We start from the raw sequence: 20,694 nt of genomic DNA, 5'->3' as shown, positions 1-20,694 counted from the left end.
TCCACATATTGCTTAAACTTATATAGGGGAAGTCTAATATTCAGTTGGTTTTAAAAGATCAACCAATGTGAACTGGGTCATCATTTTTAAAATGTTAATAACCACACACCTACTCATGGTGCATGGCAATGATGTACATGTAAGCATGGTCATTATCGATGCTACTCCATAGACTGCTCAGTGGTAGAGCAGTGGTCTCGTAACCGGGAGGTCCCTGGTTCAAAACCAAGTCAATGCCCTAGTGCCCTTTGGTAAGGCATTAATCCTCATTACCAAGTCTCTCAGAGGGGTCTTAAAGTCGTTGGGCCCCCTAGTTGCAATACTTACAAGCATACACACGCTTTTTTAGCAGTCAGGTTTGATAAACAGACAAAACAACCAAAATAAAAAAATAAAACAACAAAACAATAACAATAACAAATGCATTTAATTTAAACCTTCATTGTGAAATAGTCAGTGCATTACTTGTTGCGAAGGCATCATCTTTTGAGAGCTAAAAAGGATTAACTCACATCATATTTCATAGAGCAAACGCCCTTCTGCCTTTCAGCAGGCAACTTTATTGTCCTTGCCTTCAATTTGAGAGGCATTTTGTAAGGGTTGACAACAGGATCTCTGCCACTTGGACATTTGTTTATTTATTTATTTATACAATGTACATGGATTGCTTCTGATGGGTATTGGGGCTCTAGAACAGGACAAGGAAACCTGTGAGGCATTTGACATTTTGAAAGACATCTGTACTTTCTTCTTGTCCCTATCTTCCCATTTTTCCTTGAGACTCCCTCTCATCTCAGCCAATCGACCTGACCTTTGCTTTGTTTACAGGCCCAGAATCTGGTGGTTGCAATTAAGATTTTCCCCAACTCAAATACATACATTGTACATGAACTCCTTCACTACAGGAACTGAGAATATAAACAATGTTTTGTCTTTACTATAGACCGGTCACATGTACATTGCAGATGATTATTATGATAAATGGGTGGTCACATGTAGATGAGTATTATGATAAATGGGTAAACACTGTACAAAAAATGTTTTTATGATGATTTTGCTGATTCTTCTGACATAATTTATCATCCTTACCAAATGTTTGCTTCCTGTCATTTCTGCCCCATTTCTATGAGAATATACCCTGTACAAGTAGGAGAACTATATGTAGAACATTAAAGTACGTGTAGATAAATGCCTCGGTTCATAAATTTATCTTAAAATACTATAAGAATGTGACTGAAGGATTTAAAGAAAACAATCAGCGTTAAATGAGGGGAAATTGATCCTTGTCATAATATAGTTTAAACAAAATTGAGATCATGAGAGAAACAACTCCAAATTTGTAGATATCATCGCAACTAACTGAACAATGTGAAAGAAATTCCTTACCATTGTTCCTACTCAATAATCCTGCCTCACATATCCTTTTACTGAGACTGAATTTTCTTTGATTGAAGCGGTCTTCATATTGAGATTGTCGTTGTATTCTTTATGCTGGATTTTCCCTCTTTGTTATTCCTCTACAATAGATATTAATATTTAAAAAATTCAAATCAAATTTTTTTTCCCCTTCAATTTGAATTAAATTCGAAATTTGAAATTGAAATTGAAATTGAAATTGATATTAATATATTTTTGAATAAAGATAATCTTGAAATAAACCATCTTGTGTTTTATTGCTTGTGTTCTTGCAGCGCTTCATGTGGAATCTAGCAACGAGAGCCAGTGTTTTCAGTTTGGATGATTTCACAGACAAAACAAATGTGCAAGGTCAGTTCAACTTTTTTCCTTTTGTTTGATTTCTACAGAATTATACATCAAATATGATCTATTTACAAATAATTATCTTAATGATGATGATCATCATCATCATCAACTTCAGGTGGCGCTTTAAACCGCTGCTGTGGTCTTCACGAGAGCACGCTTTGCAACTCTTTCACCTGCCATTTGTGTTGCACCTTTCATTCTTTGTCCAGACACTTTCTTGATATCATCAACCTGTACATTTAAGGCTCCTAGCTTAAAAAAAAAGAATCCTTCCATGAAAGTTTGGAAGAATAAACCATAAATCAAGTCTTCTAGCATACACTGTACATATCTAAACTATCTTCTTTTTTCTCCTTTTTTTAATTACTTATTTCCAAATACATCATTGTCCGACAATTGGTCTGATTTTGGTCAATCTTCAAACAATATTCCCATTTGAGAATATCATACTTCTAATACTTGGGTACCAGTAAGCTAGGAGCCTTACATGTACATGTACATGTTGAAGAAAAGTTAGCTTTAGATAATAATAATAAATGTACACTGTAAATTACACTGTACATGTATATAGTGCCAAATCCACCCTGTGGAGTGCTCAAGGCGCATATCATGTTGTTACATCCTGGAATTATGGCAACCAGCAGGTTTTTCATCAAGGAAAACAAAAACATAGCTGTAATCAATATCTTGATGAATTTTTAAAAGAAGTTATCCCTGTCATGTTGTACATCCAGAAGATCTTGTTTGTGATCACATCTAATAGCAATGCATTTGAAAGGCGACATTGAACATTGGAAATTAGAGATTTATTTCCAAAAAAAAGAGGAAGATAAAGAAAAGCTCAATCATACTGTCATTCATCATGAAATCTATTTGTTGGTTGTTATTTAAATTTCTTTTAGAATTAAAGGGTAGTTTACAAATGAAAAGGGGTCTTTGGGCAGTTTGATTCATTTACATGTATTTATTCAGGTTTTGTCTGTTAATGCCATTTCCAATCATTTTGGGCATGGCTTTACATTCAGACTTACAGTACAGTGAAGTCTTCATGCTGGATTAGAGAAACTTACCTGTAAATCAGTAGCACCTTAATCTATCGTAATTAACGGTGTATTAACCCCACTTTTTTGCCGCCGAAGAAAATTCAAAGTCGGGGGTGCGTCTTATACTGTACATGGTACACCAAAAGAAAAAATGCCTGGCAATGTCTCCCAGCTCAGTAATCGGTGTGTTGACTCACCACTCGGAAACTAGAACAACACTCAAATTTGTCTGTCATCTTGGTTTGAAAGTAATCTTTCTGATAGATCTCATTACATTGTATGTAGTTTATAATAATAATTCCTCCAATTTTTCTTCTATTACATGGCATACCACAAGGTTCTATCCTACAGGGTGTAGGTCCTCTACTGTTTTTAAATTTACATTAATGATCTTACACATTTAACTGCACCTCGCAGTTAAATGAAAGGCCTTCCCGCGTGGGTTTTTTAACACGGACCTGGCTTGCAAAAAAAAAATATATATACATTTTTTTTTAAGGGTGAAAAAGAGGGGTGCGGTTAATACACGAGGGCGGTTTATACACTGTTAATTACGGTATGTTCATATAATGTGATATAAATTCCAATTCCTTCTAAAGGACAATCCAATTCTTGGTAGTAAGTTGTATTTAAGGAGGGCAAAAAATTGAACAGATTGGTGAACCTTAAAATGGAATCAGAAGGGTTAAAGTCTGTTATCAAACCCATATCATTTTAATTTTTGTTGTACATTGCATATATTTTGTATCTTTAAAAAAAAAAGAATGCTTTTGAAAGCGAGTAAATAAGTGAAATGTTTGAAATAAGAATCAAAAACTGAATCGCATTGTAAGAAGTTTCACCTCTGGACAAGTGAATGTTATGTCTGCAGTGTAAAGGAACTCATGCGATTGTATTAGCACACATGTACAGTACATGTAATTATTTACTGTCTGCATTATTATTGTACATACATGTATGATCCAGGCCTACTGAAAGACCTTGATCGGCTGATAACAGAATGCAGCAAAGTAGATTAACAAATAAGAATATGACCAACATTTATAAAAACTTCAGTGTCAATTGAGGGGAGTGCATGGGCGTACACACGTGTAGGTCTCTATGAAGCTGAAAGTACCGGTACTGAACTGTGCAAGTACTGTATTCAAAAGGTTAAAGCCTTCCCTGATATTAGAAGCAGTAGAATGAAAAGGAACAGGTCAGTGAAAGCTTGAGCAAAAGCCGACTAAAAATGAGAAAGGAATGAAGTTTTGAAGTTGTGATCAATCAAACACAAATTGCCAACACTTTGACGTATCTTGCAAGCTCCTCTCCAATTTGCACTGTACATAAAATTTCATAAACTTTCATCACCTTTGTTTTTGATGACAGAACAGATTTTTTTTTTCCATACTGGAGGTGTGAAGAAACGTATTTTGAAAAATTATAGTTAAGATGCATGAATGATTGAATTTTTTTAAAGGGAATAACAACTACTGATATTTTTAGTACAGAGCAAATGGGAGGGGACCTCGCTAGATACGTCACAGATTTGCATTTTGAATGATCTCTACTTCAAAAATTCATAACTTTCTTATTTTGAACAGGAATTTGCTCAATCTCTCACTGACCACCTCTTCCTCTCATACTTTGTGCTTCTATGAAAAACCAACTTAATACCAGGGACCAATGTGGACTACCCCTTTAATATCTGGTAGATTCTGCAAGAAGGAACAAATGATAGGAATCAAACCATTCACCCATATCAGTGAACGATGTGACCTTTTGATAGGTGAAATTGTATTCAAAATTAAATTCCTGCATATCTCCATTGATCACTCCTAGTACAATGGAAGTGGACTTTGGTTTGTGGGAGGTGACTTGCTGTAGAAATAGATAACTCAGCTTTTGTACTCTTTTGCAAGTTATTAACAAACTTTGAAATATATACCTAGATATTCATACTGGGCAAATTTGAGGCACTGCCCTAGACACATGTTAGTGCTACTGTATAATATTTATTTGGTACACTATTAAACCTATTCGACAAATAAAAACATAAGCAGAGTAATAAATGGGGGCGTGGAGGATGGAAGTTCTTAGTTTTATGAACAGGCTAAACAATAAGCATGATACATGTACAGTTGTAGATGTACTTGTGAATAACCTTACCATTTATTAGGAACTTTTAGTCCTACATTTTTTTGGAGACAAAATATATTGAAATATGAAAGAAATTTTGAAGATACTTGTAGGCCTACATGTTTCAAAGTGTGAATCTAATTTGATTTTTAAAAATATTAGCTTTACAGTTTATAAGGTCTTTTCATCTTGTAAGCCTGTATATTTCTCCATTTCAAGTCGAGATGTACGTGTAGTATTTGTCTAATACATATACACGTACATGTATACGGACAAGCAGACATCTGTTGTAATCATTACCACTACAGGTTTCATTGATCATTCTTTACATGTATGTGCGGAAGGAATCTTGCTTCCACCCAGGAATGGATACGCGTCCGGAATTAGAATCTTACCTGGGATATGGAACAGGAAGGGAGAAAGGGTCACTTGCGTGCTACATAGGCCTGTCCTCATCAGCTCAAGTTTGCCAAACAACCTGCTATTATCAGACTCGGGATATTATCCCGAAGCTCGAAATCGCGTCCTCACCAGACCGATACGCTCATCACAAACTACAGTAGCTGTAGCTCAGACTGACTCAAATTAGCCAGCTATTTCCCAAATAGCTAGATATTTTGGAAACAAGACCAAGATATTTTCTCGAACAAATATCGCGATAATTGCAACTGTGGGCTGATGAGGATGCAACTGAACTGGTTAATTTGTGATCGGTATAGTTGAAATAACAAGTTACTCGGCAATCTTGAGCTGATGAGGACAGTCATATTGTAACTCCAATGATGCATAGAACATCCGCACAAAACCTTCCCAAAAATGTCTTTTATACCTGCATCCTCTGTGGTTGGAGTGGTCACTGTAAAGGCTCGTCGTGGTAAACCACCACGAAAAACATTTAACGTTCATTTCATCAGGGAAGTTTACAACATGATTGCTTTTGAGAAGCCCCCGCCCCGCCCCCATTTGTAAATTTAGGGTGCGTTTAATCGACACTTTTTCACCCTAGAATCACGGTTTCTAAAGACGTTTAGTTTAAAACGCAATGCGTTCAAGCGATTTTTTCGTCGGTCGTAAAAATAAACGTGTTTGAAAACACAAACATGAAACGCTGAAAAAGATGCGTTTTGTATCATGATTCTGCAGAATCACGGTCGCTAAAATTCGATTGAACGGACGGAGTTTTCAATCATGATTGTATGACGGAGCCTGTTCTGGTTTGGACAAAAACCGCGCGCCTGCATTTCATGCAATTTGCGTTTACCATACCATGCTCTTTATCGTGGCCTGTTCCGTTATGTTATACCTTGTTTTCCTCTTTTTCTCTTTCTGTCTTTCCTTATGTTATTCTTTGTTTCTTCCTTCTATTCTTATGTTATTCTTTGTTTTTTCCTTCTATCACCTTCTCTTATGTTATTCTTTATTTTTATAATTCTATCACTTTCTCTTTTGTTATTCTTTGTTTCTTCCTTCTATTCTTATGTTAATCTTTGTTCTTTTCCTTCTATCAGCTTTTCTTATGTAATTCTTTGTTTTTTCCCTTCACTCACATTCTCTTATGTTCTTCTTTGTTTTAATCATTCTATCACTTTTTCTTTCTGTCTTTCCTTATGTTATTCTTTGTTTCTCCCTTTTATCACCTTCTCTTATGTTATCTTTGTTTTTATAATTCTATCACTTTCTCTTTTGTTATTCTTTGTTTTTCCTTCTATCACCTTCTCTTATGTTATTCTTTGTTTTTATAATTCTATCACTTTCTCTTTTGTTATTCTTTGTTTCTTCCTTCTATTCTTATGTTAATCTTTGTTTTTTTCCTTCTATCAGCTTTGTGTATGTAATTCTTTGTTTTAAGCATTCTATCACTTTCTCTTTCTGCCTTTCCTTATGTCATTCTTTGTTTCTTCCTTATATCACCTTCTCTTACGTTATTCTTTGTTTTAATAACTCTATCACTTTCTCTTTTTGTCTTTCCTTATATTATTTTTTGTTTCTTCCTTCCATCACCTTCTCATTCTTTGTTTTATTATTGCGATCTATGCTCAAAACAGCAGTCGACAGTCGGCCGTAAACAATTCCAAAAAGCGCGCGCCGAAGTTGACCTATACTTCATGGGTCAAACTGCGAGGGTGATGCGCAGTGGCTGGGCTCGAAATGAGCTAGAATCAGTGTTGATGAAAAATCGCTTGAACGCTAACCGCAATGACCTTGTTTTTTGTAACAGCGTTTTGATTTGTGATTCATGTTTGTGATTCTAGCTTCGAAAATTCGATTGAACGCACCCATAGACACATGATACATCGTTGCTCATTCAAAATGTTATATTTAGTAATACTCTGCCTTTGTCTTTCCCCGTGACCAATAATGGTGTGGGTCAAAGCCCACAGCTTCCTGTACTAGAGGGATATTGACTTTTACTAGGACTGATGAAACCTATATGAACGACTGAACGCTATTTAAGTATCTGCCACTTTGCTGCATGAATTCATTTTATTTTGATGAAAAAGACCTTCAATTTGTAGTGATGCGCAAAATTGGTCTTTCTGGTAGTGCAGTCAAATGTTTATATGGAAAGATTCATGCACACTTGTACATTTATGCACTGTCATAAAATCTAGGCTACGTGCATACACTGTACTAACTTAAACTCTAGGCTGACCAAGCTACATGTAGGCCCATTTACACAGCCCCGAAAACACTTTGAAAAACCATTGGGTCTTTTTTTACTGTCATTTACACTGCAGGACAAACCCATAAGAAACCATTGGAGTTTGATTCTCTTCTTTTTTTAAGAGTTGAGCGCATGCTTGAGTCATCGCTGCTCTCCATGCATTAGTACGGATGCAAGGCTAGCCACTTGACCAAAAACGGGAATGATTCACCAATGTTTGAGAGCGAGCATTTACACAAGATTTTTTTGTTGTGTTTATGGGTAGTTGCCTAGCAACTTCCGACGAAACACTGGAATGTGAGAAAAACAAAAACAAAATGTTTTTTTCGCTTGTAGTGTTAATGCAGCTATACATGTTCATGTAGCTTTAAGCTATACATGTAGTACATGTAATGCAATACCTTATATTTGCCCCACCCCAAGGCCCAATGCATGTTTATCATTGAGAGGAGTTGGGGAAAAGGCTGTGCATATTGCAGACTTTCTGGATGTACTGCCTACACACCTACATGTACTGTACACAGCACCATCTTATGCACATCATGTACATTGTATAGTGTACTACCCATTGATCCTAATCCTAGACAGTGCATACAAAAAGGGATCAATAGAGGACTAATAATTAACAGTGGGTTAAACGTGTGCGGCTGGCTGGCTGGCTGGCTGGCTGGCTGACGTGTGCAAATTACTCATCGACCCTCCTGGCTTGCTCGAGAGAGAATGAATGCCAGCTCTGCATATATATAAATCCACTATGTACTGTAGGCAATACCTGTGTAGACAGGATTTGTTTCATGAAACAATTTAGAGGATCAACTTTATAATCAAAGTAATTGAGATGTTCAGCTGGGAACAGAATGTTAATTGAATGATGTTGTTTTGAAATACATGTACTTTGTATTCTTAGGCATAGGCCTACATGTAGCCTACATAATTTTGAGACTGTCTGAATGTTTTTTTTTAAAGCAAATACAAAAAACCCAGCAGTTATTGAGACGATCAGCTGGGTACAAATATTCTTCTTTTTTATGTTTTTTTATAATTAATATGGCTTCTTTTTAATCGCCTGTATAAGTAAACAAAGAACAAACAAAACCAAAACAAACAAATGTGAAACCAAAGAGAACAAACAATAACAACCTCTTCCCTAATGGCTCAATAACTCCCTAAAATGATAACCATTTCCTGAAAACATTATTGCACTTGTTTGTATGGACAAATTATTACGTACCAGTACTATCTAAACCACCGTAAAATGATAGAGGCCGATGAACCACTTGCAAACATGTGCAGTCTACAGATCTATACAAAGCACTCGTACATGTATGTATATGCCTACAAGCCAATATGTAAATATTTGTGGGAGGTTTTATGGAATGTGCCTCTTGGTGACACAATTATTGTGACTTGCTGCTAAAGAATTTATTGCCCTATGAGGGCTCAAGGTTAAATGCTTATTCATACTCAACAATAATATTTATATACACTGAAGTCTGAAGGTTCAAGGTACTAGGAAAGTCATTTTTGTATTCACATTAGTAAATTACCATGTACTCTGCATGAGGTACAAATGCCACCTGGGCAATAAGATTTTTTTTTACAAGTACTGTACATGTAAGTAACAATGTTCAGCATTTTTAAAAGATACAAGTGGAACCCCAATATTTTACTCTGTACCCATGGAGGGGGGTGGGGGGGGGGGGGGGATAGTGGAGTGGAAGAAAAAAAACTGAAGCAAACCAAAACCCAAGTAAAACACTGAGTCAGGTAGTGTAGTTACACAAATATACATGTAGGCTATTCGCAAATCTTAATTAATTTCTACTTTTTAAAATTAAAAGTTACAGTGGTTCAAACAATCTGCATACAGAGGGCCCTATTACTTTGAGAACAGCCTTCTTTCCAAAAAGCAATTTTACTACGAGGTATTTCATGACAGTCTTTCCTTTTATTCTGCTGTGAAAGAGCTGAAACAGTAGCAGAAATTGTTTGTAAAAGAAGCTCATTAATACTAAGAGGAAACGTGATAGTTGCTGTGAAAGAGCTGAAACAGTAGCAGAAATTGTTTGTAAAAGAAGCTCATTAATACTAAGAGGAAACGCAATAGTTGCTGTGAAAGAGCTGAAACAGTAGCGGAAATTGTTTGTAAAAGAAGCTCATTAATAGAAAACATAATAGTTGCTGTGAAAGAGCTGAAACAGTAGCAGAAATTGTTCGTAAAAGAAGCTCATTAATAGAAAACATAATAGTTGCTGTGAAAGAGCTGAAACAGTAGCAGAAATTGTTTGTAAGAGAAGCTCATTAATTGGAAACATGATAGTAACTTGAAATGAACACTATTTTGTCTCAGATTTGTGTGTAATATGATGATATTGTTGATATGCAGTGACCATGTGTAATCATTGCTTCATATTTCACATTCCATTCAGCTCCTGTTTTGAGTTCATCGCCCAAGGTCAACTCAAGTCTAATTTAAAGGTACATGTACATGTACATGTACTTGTACATTGCTACGGTGATACTGAAACTTTAATGTACATGTACTGTACATGAATGTCTAGACCTCCATCCATAGATAACTCTGCAAAAATGATTGATGAAGACCATTTCAAGTGAACCTGTTTAAATGAATTCTTTGTATTTTTGGTTGTTGTTGTTTTTATAATTTTGATTAATTGAGTTGCACATGCTGTACATGTTCATTAATATATGGAACACAGACATAATTCTTGTGTAGCATCGTCTCTACAGATTAGAGTTTGTTGGATTTCTCTTTCAATATCTTTAGATCTTTACATTTTTTTCTTTACATAGAAAATCCCTTATTGTTCAAATAAATCTTTGAGTTGATATGAGGTTTCTTTGAAATTGTGGTGGATAATTTTTCATGTAAACTACTTTCCTGAACATCAATAATGAATAATTGGAATGCTACATTTACAATATATGCATGTATCTCATACTCTAAAGCTCCTTGGGTGAGATATTCATTTTAATCATTAAATGTAGTTACTCATACTTGAGCTTTTTTCCAGCACTCATGTTTTTAAACAGTCTCTACTGTCAGGTGTCCCAAACTCAGTGGGTGGTATTCTCGAAAGCGGCCTAAGTTAAATCAGTGGCCTAAACCTGGTTTAAACCATGGACTATCTTTTTTGCTATTCTCGAAGGTGGCCTAAAGATAAGCCAGGCTTAAATACGTCATAGTTCGGCCTAACTTTAGGCGGCTCAGAGGGCAGGTTTAAATACGTCATAGTTTGGCCTAACTTCGCGTGACGTCACTTTTTAGTTAAATCGACTGTCCGCGGAGAGTGAACGGTAAGTTTTGCATTTGAATTTCTATATTTGATAACAATTTACACTCTTTTGTATGGATAAGCGCTCATGAAAGTTACACCAGCTAATAAAGTATTTTTTTTACTTTCATGTTGCTGTACTGGTGATAATCTAAAATGCTTTTAACTGAATAAATTTGAAGGAAACTTGGTAAATGTTCACAGTGTTCGCAGAGCAGTCCCATACGTGCAAATAATTGTCGGTTAATATTTTCGTTTCCTAAGATTGAGCAATTTCTTACCGGGTAATTCTTTTTCTTGGCACTATTGTCCTTTCGTACGCATATACCACCTTAACACCACCTTAAAACTATCATTGCTAGACGTAGAAACTACTTTTATAGTGGATTTTCGAGACGATGTTGCCTAAAAGTGGACTAGCAGTCTCTTTCGTTCGTTAGCCTCTGATTTGGGTAGTGTCGGCTGTTGTAATTTGGGTTGGAAAGTAGGCTACTAACTATTAAGCTATTGTAAGTATAGAGACAAACAAAATGGAGCCTGCAGAAACACGTGTGGTTGCTTTGGTAGTTTAATCCAGACTCAATATCCATGTGCTTTTACATGTATAATGTAGTGATCGGAAGACCCTTGCATACACTTGCATTGTGTGTAGACTATGCATCTAATATGAATAACAATGAACTGTGCCTTAACAGCTGCAGTGCATTTCTAAGTGGCATGTTAATTTCAATTGCATGTTAGTTTCAATGAACCTGTTTCTAAACATAACATCGGCCCCTCTCTTTCAGCCGACCCTACCCAAATCAGAGGCTAACAAATGAAAGAGACAGAAATTTCGGTCTGGTATCACCTCTGCCTGAGCTGCAGTGCTGTGCTAGTTGTGGCTGTTGGTGTGATGATTTTCATAACCACCCACCCCTGCCCCCCCCCCCAAGATTTTTTTTTTTTAAAACAATATTAATAGACCTAGATCTAAATTTCATCAGAGTCTAGTCTAGACAGGTCTAATAGAAATTGAAAGGAAATGGACAAAAGCTTCCTTTTTTGACATACATTTGCTGATAATGTTACTGTAACAGTAGTTTAGTCTAATAATACTATTAGTTAGTAAACTACAGAGAAAGAGAAATTGTAATTTCTCAAATATTAACATATTTTTCTTCTTGATTTTCTGCTATTTCAGGTTCTTTTCAATTGATGCATGGGGATGAAAAAAGAAGGCCTCTCCCAAGCTATGGTGTCCCGCCTTGTGAAGTCCATCTCAATAGCCATTGCCAGGAGATGGGAGCAATACATCTCAATTCCTTCAACAAGAGAGGCAGTCCTGCAGAGTGCAGACCCAACATGAATGTTATAATTACTGCCATTTCCCTGGCGTTAATATGGTGCACCCACATAGGCATCTCCAAGCCAGTTGGCCCAACACCAGTTATTTCCTGAACAGGAAAAATAGATACTCCATTTTTCTTGGAAAGTCTGCTGGTGAGTAAAGCTGTAATTACGCCTAAATTTTGTAAACTAAATCATGTTTATACAATTTTTATTAAAAGATCTCCTGATTTTATGAATCTGCAGATGTGTCTACAGGTACATTATGAAGTGATTTAAAATTGTTTTGTCTGATGAATTTAGGTGCAATCTACACTCAAACTTTTATTCATTTTACATGGGCACGAGCTAATATTTTCAGCTCAATTGCCATGGCTACCAGTCACTCCTGACAGTGACAGCTTGGTCTAGACTTTTGGGAGGAACTATCTCTGAAAATAAGACACAAATAATCAACAGTTGATTAACTTCTTTAAAATTTGGGTCAGAAGAAAATTCAAACCTACCGCTAACAATTCTGGACCATATAAGACTTAGAGACCTACAGACTGCAGTACAGTGCAGTGCAGTAAATTTTCATTTTACTTTTTCCCCTTTCACGAAGCTCATTTTGGGAGATAACATAAACAAAGACAATCTTTGGTCTAATGTTAGATTGAACTAAAATGGAAAAGATGGGCTCTAACGATTAGGGCCTTGTAAAATCTCCATTCCAGGCTGCGTTTACATCTAGGTTAAGCCAACTGTCGGTTGGTTATCTAAGTAAGATGTAGACCTCTAGACTTGATTTTAGGAAAGGGACTAACTTAGCTATAGACTTTAACTACTTAGGGCTTTCTTAGGCCATGAAATGACAAGTACAACTTTGTGCAAGCACATTTATGAGATAGTACTGCAAGAATGTGTATGTTTGTTCTTGATTTTAAAAGAGATACCGGTAGTCATTCTGTAAATCAATGATTACTAGTAACTGAGTGGGGAGGGGTGCCTAGTCACTGCCTACATGAAAGGCGCCTTAAAAAAAAAAATTAAGTTAGAGTAGATTTTTGATATTTTAATGAGGTCTACCGTAAACCTTTTTATTTTTGTTTCAGGATGATGTTTTTCTTCAGTAAAATAAATGAAGGCAAATTCCCTGATAACTGAGACAAATTCAGAGAGAGGAAGGAGAACTACTGAGCTGCTGAATTTCTGACAGGTAGGCTGTACGAATAAGTTGTTGTTTGTATGCCCATGTACTTCAAGGATGGCATTTGTTCATTCACATTTTTCCATCAATACTTTCATGTAATTGATTATGCACTCCACTTTTACCACAATGTACATGGAAGACCTTTTTAATCTTTAACAGAAATAGGTTTCAATGTGCTTCCTTTCATTATTTTCTCTTTTCATTCAACAGACTTGCAAGGACTATGAAGTTCTACTTAGCCTCTTCAATGAACCAGACTCCATCTGCTGTAACTGTGACTGCGTGGGGATCAAAACCTTTGTATTATAATCCTCATAACATGAAGCTATGGTAACAAACAAGCAACCATTGATAAAAAGCCTGATATATCCTTGTTGTATGTGTGAACCACAAAGCAACCATCACTCATAAGGATGTTTTTATGTACATCAGATCTTCATTGTTTCACTGGAAAATTGTGATTTTGAATCATTTCAGAGATCATGTTTTGTAATGTGTTTTATAACATAGTGCAAGTCATGATATAACAGATTCCCTGCAAAAGAAACATGGCTCAAAAGTAGACTATGCTTTGTTTTAAAAAAATGGGAAAAAGTAATGTAACAAATGCATAACATTTAATTCTAATAGTTTCAAGTTGCAGATTATGTGGCTATTGCAGCTTAATATTTGACCTTCAATTTTATAATCGTATTCATCGTGAATTACAATCTTTTCTGTTTCAAGAAAAATAAATGAATTGAACATAATTGTTGATATGTTATATACAATATTCCTTTCATATCTTTTGATTTTAAGTGTGCATACTGTTGGGTTCATTGAATTATACATGAAAAAAGTCTTGTAATAGAACAGTGAGAGAACAGAGAGCGAGTGAGAGAGAGAGAGAGAGTAAAAGAGAAAGGGAACCAAATGAGAAAGAACAATTTAATGGTGAGAGAAATAAACAATGATGTGAGATAGTGTGTGTGTGTGAGAGAGAGAGAGAGAGAGATGGAGATAGGGAGAAAGAGTTGGGGGGGGGGGGGAGGGGGTACAGTGCCCCCTTTTTCAAATGCCCCTTTTTATATAGGAAAGTTCCCTTTTAACTTTGTAAGAAGTGCCCCTTTTTCCATAGGAAAAGTGCCCCTTCCCCTTTTCACCTCTGATAAGTGCCCCTTTAATTTTGACACGCGCCCCTTTTCCTTTGACAAGTTTTCATTTTTCTTTGCAATAAGTGCCCCTTTTCACTTTTGAGAAGTGCCCCTTCACCTCTGATAATTGCCCTATTTAAATTTGAGAGGTGCCCCTATTAACAAAATTATCGGTGTCCATTTTCTTTCAACAAATGCACATTTCCTTTATTATAAGTGCCTCTTTTTCATTCTCATAAGTGCCCTTTAAAAATATGTTAAATGCCCATTTTCAGGTGCGATATGTGATCCTTTTCACCTCTGATAATTTCCCTTTTAACAATGATACAATTCCAGCAAGTGCCCTTTTTGTTGGTGCTGCCCCCCGCTTTGGAAGTCGCTTCGCCGCCCCTGGACGTCATATTGCTCAAGTTGTCGTGGTGATGCATCCTCTCCACACTGCGCGCATCCATTGTCTTAGCCCATTGTTTTAGTGCATTGTGACGTCATATTGCTCAAGTTGTCGAGGTGATGCATCCTCTCCACACTGCGCGCATCCATTGTCTTAGTGCATTGTGACGTCGCAGCTTCGGTACTGAGCATGTGCAGAAACCGTAACCATGGTGAATAATCCATGGACTAAGTTAGGCCAGGTTTAAACCATGGATCAGTTAGGCCACCTTTCGAGAAATGAAAATGACTTAGGTCAGCGGCCTAAGTTAAGCCTGGCCTAACTAAACCACGGTTTAACTTAGGCCAGGTTTAACTTAGGCCGCTTTCGAGAATACCACCCATAGCTTTTACGAAAACCATTTACTTGCTACAACATGTACATGTAAGTGCTTCTCTGAGACAGATAAGTTGAGCATCATGAAACCATGTGATGGTGCTGGTTGCCATGGTAGCAGTTAGTAGGAAATGAAAGTTGTTTTGGGTCAAGTAGAATGATGGACTGTCTGCCGATTCAAGATCAAATTCTTATATCCTCTGGGGCTTCCGTTTCTGTCACGAAACATGCAGAGGAATATGAATTATGAGTATGGAGTATGGCTGACAAAATATGTTGAAGACACTCCTTGTAAGCCTGGTTGAATTACAATGGAATGTAATGTACTTTCCTTGCCAAGCAGAATAATTTCTAATCGGGTAGTACGTGAATAATAAGCTAATAAGCACTGAGCGGCTGACCTACAGTTAATGGTAAATGAAGCTATGGGCCTAGCGTTTAATAGAGACTTTGTAGTAAAGCGCTTTTTAAGCACCACTTTTTTTTTTTTTTAAATTTTTTTAAATCTACCGGTAGGCGAAATTGTCTAGACCTGGATAAACATATACTGTACATGTACATGTACATGTATATATCTATGTGTAGATATGGCTAACTGGCTATGCCCATGTAATAAAGTTTTTTTTGGGGGGGGGGAGGGGAGGGGGGAGGAAAAAAGAAAAATATCTATTAATTTGATGATCACATTGAGGGTATGAAAAGAAATGTTAACTTTCTGTTCTGCTAGGAGGAAGCAGGATGAGGATAAATGCAGGAGCATAATTCACAAGGACATGCCATACATAAACATTTACGTTGTATGTGAAAACATTTTGTATGGGGGATGTATCAAGTGAGACATTGTCATCTTTGTTTCCTAGTGATGTGCTCATAAAGGATACATGTAATTAAGTCATGTTGTAAACATGTTTTCCAAAAGGTGAAATTTAAGGAGAGTATGAATGAGAAAATAATTGCTTCTGCCTCTTCATGTTCTTTCACACTCACTGTACTACAATGTACATGAACATATTTCTGTATGCTCATTGTGATTAGCTACTTGTTGTGTTTCATGAATTTTAATGTCATTTTTCCATAGGGCCTAGAATAAAAACTAGTTGTATTGCCCTTTGCGACCGACCCAAAAATCTGAAAATCTACGGTCGGCAGTTAATTTTTATTTTTTTTTAAAACCTTTTTTTAATTTTGTTTATTATTAATGAATAAAAAAATATGTACTTTGTTTGTTTAAATGGGATTTAAATGCATAAAATCAAATTATTCCCAAATTCTCACTCGTCTTCTGCCCTAGTTTTAAAATCCTACTAGTGTAAACATGAACGTAGACCCAGGCCTCGTGTACATGTTTATACCATGCACTACACCAGCTAGAAACCAGGGAGACACATTTATAAAATTATACATATCAGCCAAAAGAGGGCTGGAAAAAAAAACATTCAAAACTGAAAAATATAGGCCTATAGAGGGCGAGAAAAAAAAGTTTAAAAAAAAAGTTTAAAAAAAAACTTTCTGACTGACCGACCCATGTTTTGGCACCTACATGTAAAGGGCAATACAACAAGTTTTTATTTTAGACCTAGTAAGAAGAATCATACCAATCGCCTCCCAAGATAACACAAACAAACATCAAATACTCTGCAACCTGTTAATTAGATATGCTTGAATTTATAGCTACAAGTAAACGTTGTATGTTTCTTTTTGCCTTTCTTACTCGTTTGTTTTCTCCACAAAATCAGGTGATACACCAAGTATATTTTGTTTTACCATTTGAATTTCAAGATAACCTAACATCAAATACATTGCAACCTTTACATTATACATGCTTGGATTCAAAGCTATAAATAACTAAGTTGTATGTTTCTTTCTCCTTCTGCTATGTTTTCCACAGGATATGACATGTCAACATACATCAGGCGGTACGCCAAGTACCTCAACTGCAAGGCTCTAGCATTCAGACAAATGGCATTTGATTTCTGTCGGGCTAAAAGAGGGTAAGAACTTTGTACTTGTATATCCAGGAGTAATCATTAGCCTCAGGGAAAAAAATACAAATTTTGGGGAGCTACTTTTCAAGCTTGCTTGCATGAAAATAACACCCTTTATTTTGTTTTGCCTTGAACTCTATGCAATTTTTTGGGGGCTCTTTTATGACTTTCGGGGGCTAATTCGCCCTGAGCCCCCGTATATTTTTTTCCATGATTAGCCTGTGATAAAATATGAAGTTCTCTTGTAGAAAGAAGCATCATGTCATATGTTGAAATTTGATTTAATTTTCATTTTGTAACTTCCATGTATACTGTACATTAATTATGCATTCAACATATAACTTCAGTTCTTACACTTCCTATGATATAGGAACTACAGTGTACCTATAATAATCAAATCAAATCAAAGACTAAGGTTTCATATGCCCAATTCAAGATACATGTACATACATGTATGAGATATTAATACATTATATTGCTCAATTTTGATTGAAATGTTTTTCTTTGTATTTATTTCATGCCAATAGGAAGGAAGAAGGAGTACTAAGAACAATGTGTGCAGAAAAAGTAAGTTTCATCTCCTTTGCTCATACAATTACCAGGTCTCGACACTAGCAGGTGCCCGTGACAAATGCCCACCTAAATTTAAGTCCGGAGCCCCCACTGTTAACATTTTGAAGATTTTACACAAGCTCATACGGGCCTAAAAAAAGAAGATGTTGTATTGCCCTTAAACACTGTAGCTGCCAAAACATGGGTCGGTCGGTCAGAAATCTTTAAAAAAATAAAAAATAATCCCTCTTTTGGCTGATATTTCTTAGTTTTGAAAGCTTTAATACCTTTTTCTAAAAATTAAACGGTCGCAAAGGGCAATACAACATCTTTTTTTTAGGCCTAATGTATACCAACTGTAAAAGTTCAATACGGACTCTCTTCTGAGAAAGATTGTTTGGAGTCTCACATTTACGATCCACTTAAGGGTCAACAGTTGATGTCATACTAATAAATTGGTGTTTCAGATCGAGCAAAACATTGGTATTGCAAATTAATCTTGTCAAGTTTCTAGTCAAATGAATCAAAACAAGAATAAAACGGTATCAACAAGTGGTTTCATCTCAACAACCTGTACTGTAGATTGGCTGCTCTTGCATTGAAGTGTGTGCAAGCATGAAGATGTTGTTTAAACATGTTTAAAGGGATTGGTTAATATTGTTGAATATCTTCACCTGTATTCTCATAGTTTTCTTATATAATGAATAATAATAATCATACCATCATCTATAATACGCTTACCCCTATATATCCACCCCAAACAATGTGATGCTGAACAACGAAAATAACGTCTGGCATTTTTCAAATGTTTGTGCCTTTGTTCGATTGACTACACATGTTTTACAATATCCTGAAAGTTTTATACATAGACATGTACATTTAAATGTAGATTGAGAATCAGATTATTCTATTAAATTTAACTAAAACTTTAAAAGTTTATGAGCTGGTCACCACAGAACAGACAGCATCCTAATGAAAATAGGCCTACATGCATTATATAGCTGTGCCAACACTTCCCGTAATGTTCTAAAAAGTAGATATTTCTAATGCTTGCCATTGTTTTTTTCTTTTCTTCACAGCTCCTGAAAACCCTTCCCCCTTTGCAAGACCTAATGGATGCCCTACTAGACTTTGAGGTAAGAGAGTGAAAAGATACGAAGTTATAATTCCCCTTTTTAATGTCCAGACATTGACTATAAGAGTACAATTGTCAGTAGATCATATTTCCTTTTGAATCTTAAATATGTGTATTTTTTTTTAATGTAATATTTCTAGAATTTTTTCCCATATCCATGAATCTATAGCGACCACCCAAGGGAAACACAAAAAGTGGCCTTTGTAGACAGGTGGTCTTTGTAGACAGGTTCCTTTAGCACATGATTCAATGTGAAACCATTTTCAAGGGAAACAACAAATGTGGCCTTTGTAGACAGGTGGTCTTTGTAGACAGGTGGTCACTAAAGCAGGTTTGACTGTACATAGAGTTACATAAAGCTTAAAGTGTTTCTCTGAGATACCCACGAGGCCGGGATGTGGGGTTTGAGATTGAATGTGATCCTTGGCATCCATGCAAATTATTATGCGAGTGTCTTGTTACAGCATGCCCTCACATCTTTGATATTCCCTTGATTAAATCATGGATAGGGTCCATGATTAGATAGAGGGATAGTAATGGGATTATGGGAAGGGTGAGTTCTGATTAAAGATAACAAATTATTTGAGACCTTTTTCATTTTTTGTAAATGAATTGGAAGAATATCATGAAATAAAGGAGGCGCGATAGCTCAGTCGGTAGAGCAGTGGTCTCGTAATCCGGTCACCCGAGTTCGAAACCAAGGAGATGCGCTAGTGTCCTTTGGTAAGGCATTAATCTTCATTACCAGCCGCCGGCTGTCTGGTTGCTTACAAGCATTTATGCTTTTTTAGCAGTCAGGTAAAATAACCACCACCATAAAATTATCTCCTGAATAGGCTTGCTCTTCAAAATTTTGAACTAAACTTTTATGCCACCTGTGTGTGTGTGTAGTCCCACTCACCCACTTTGTGTGCAGTGCATGTGATTTTCAGTAAGATAGCAAGAGTGTCGTTTATTTTGATTAGTCCCAAGCCTTACAGCATGCACATTAATTTCTAATGACTCCGTAATCAGACCTTTCCCAATGGCTTTGAGACAGTTTCTTGCACAATTTTTATCGTATTACCAGAAGTCAATTTCATCTTTCAAGGTTGGAAAACAAAATGAGATATTTTCCTTACGCATATTACCTTCAAGTTAATTTTGAGTTCTGGTTATGGAAATTCATTTCAAGAGAAAGAACCTCAAAGTAATCCTGAATTCTATATCATGCAGTTGATTGGTTGTTTTATTAAAACCAAAAGAACTGCAGAAACACGGGTTGTTTATTTACTCCGGCTTACTGACTCCGGCCCAGATTTTTTGGGACCCCGTTCATATTAAAACCAACATCGTTGCAGCACCAGTGTGTCTCTACAGCTGCAATGCTGGTGGTTTTAATATGAACAACTCATCAGAACAGAGTTGACTCTAATTCTTAAAGTATATTAATAGCTATTTTGACAGTACCATTGACAGTAAATCTCTTGATGTTTTACATGATAACTTTAAAAAAAATATGATGCCCTTAAAAATATGTGAAGGGTATGTGATATCAATATTAATACTTAACTGTAATCATATTTATTAACGTGGGGTGTAGATGTCAGGTATCTATGAGCTAAAGCATCTTTAGCCCAAGGCAACTCTCCCTCCTGATCAAATCCAGAATTCATTAAGTTGAAGAACCTGTAGCAAATCCAAATCAATTTCCAGAACAGAGCGTGCTGTGCT

General features: G+C 36.1%; 1 protein-coding gene and 1 long non-coding RNA gene across 7 annotated transcripts in view; both read left to right on the top strand.

Moving 5' to 3' along the window:
• LOC592380 (phosphatidylinositol-binding clathrin assembly protein LAP) overlaps window positions 1–20,694 on the top strand; it is a 77,992-nt gene that overhangs the window by 19,393 nt on the left and 37,905 nt on the right. For all 6 annotated transcript variants that reach the window (XM_030994891.1, XM_030994892.1, XM_030994893.1 and 3 more), the window contains exons 5-8: window positions 1,692–1,767; window positions 17,198–17,300; window positions 17,822–17,861; window positions 18,926–18,982. In XM_030994891.1, the coding sequence (XP_030850751.1) occupies window positions 1,692–1,767; window positions 17,198–17,300; window positions 17,822–17,861; window positions 18,926–18,982 (276 nt within the window). The remainder of the gene's footprint in view (window positions 1–1,691; window positions 1,768–17,197; window positions 17,301–17,821; window positions 17,862–18,925; window positions 18,983–20,694) is intronic.
• On the top strand, window positions 10,673–13,881 carry LOC115928126. Its single transcript, XR_004065904.1, has 4 exons — window positions 10,673–10,911; window positions 12,073–12,371; window positions 13,313–13,416; window positions 13,621–13,881. It is a non-coding gene; the product is annotated as an uncharacterized LOC115928126 (long non-coding RNA).

This window comes from Strongylocentrotus purpuratus, unplaced genomic scaffold (genome assembly GCF_000002235.5).
Source record: "Strongylocentrotus purpuratus isolate Spur 01 unplaced genomic scaffold, Spur_5.0 spur5_scaffold_21, whole genome shotgun sequence".
Classification (NCBI taxonomy): domain Eukaryota; kingdom Metazoa; phylum Echinodermata; class Echinoidea; order Camarodonta; family Strongylocentrotidae; genus Strongylocentrotus; species Strongylocentrotus purpuratus.
This window is presented reverse-complemented; position numbering and strand designations above follow the sequence as displayed.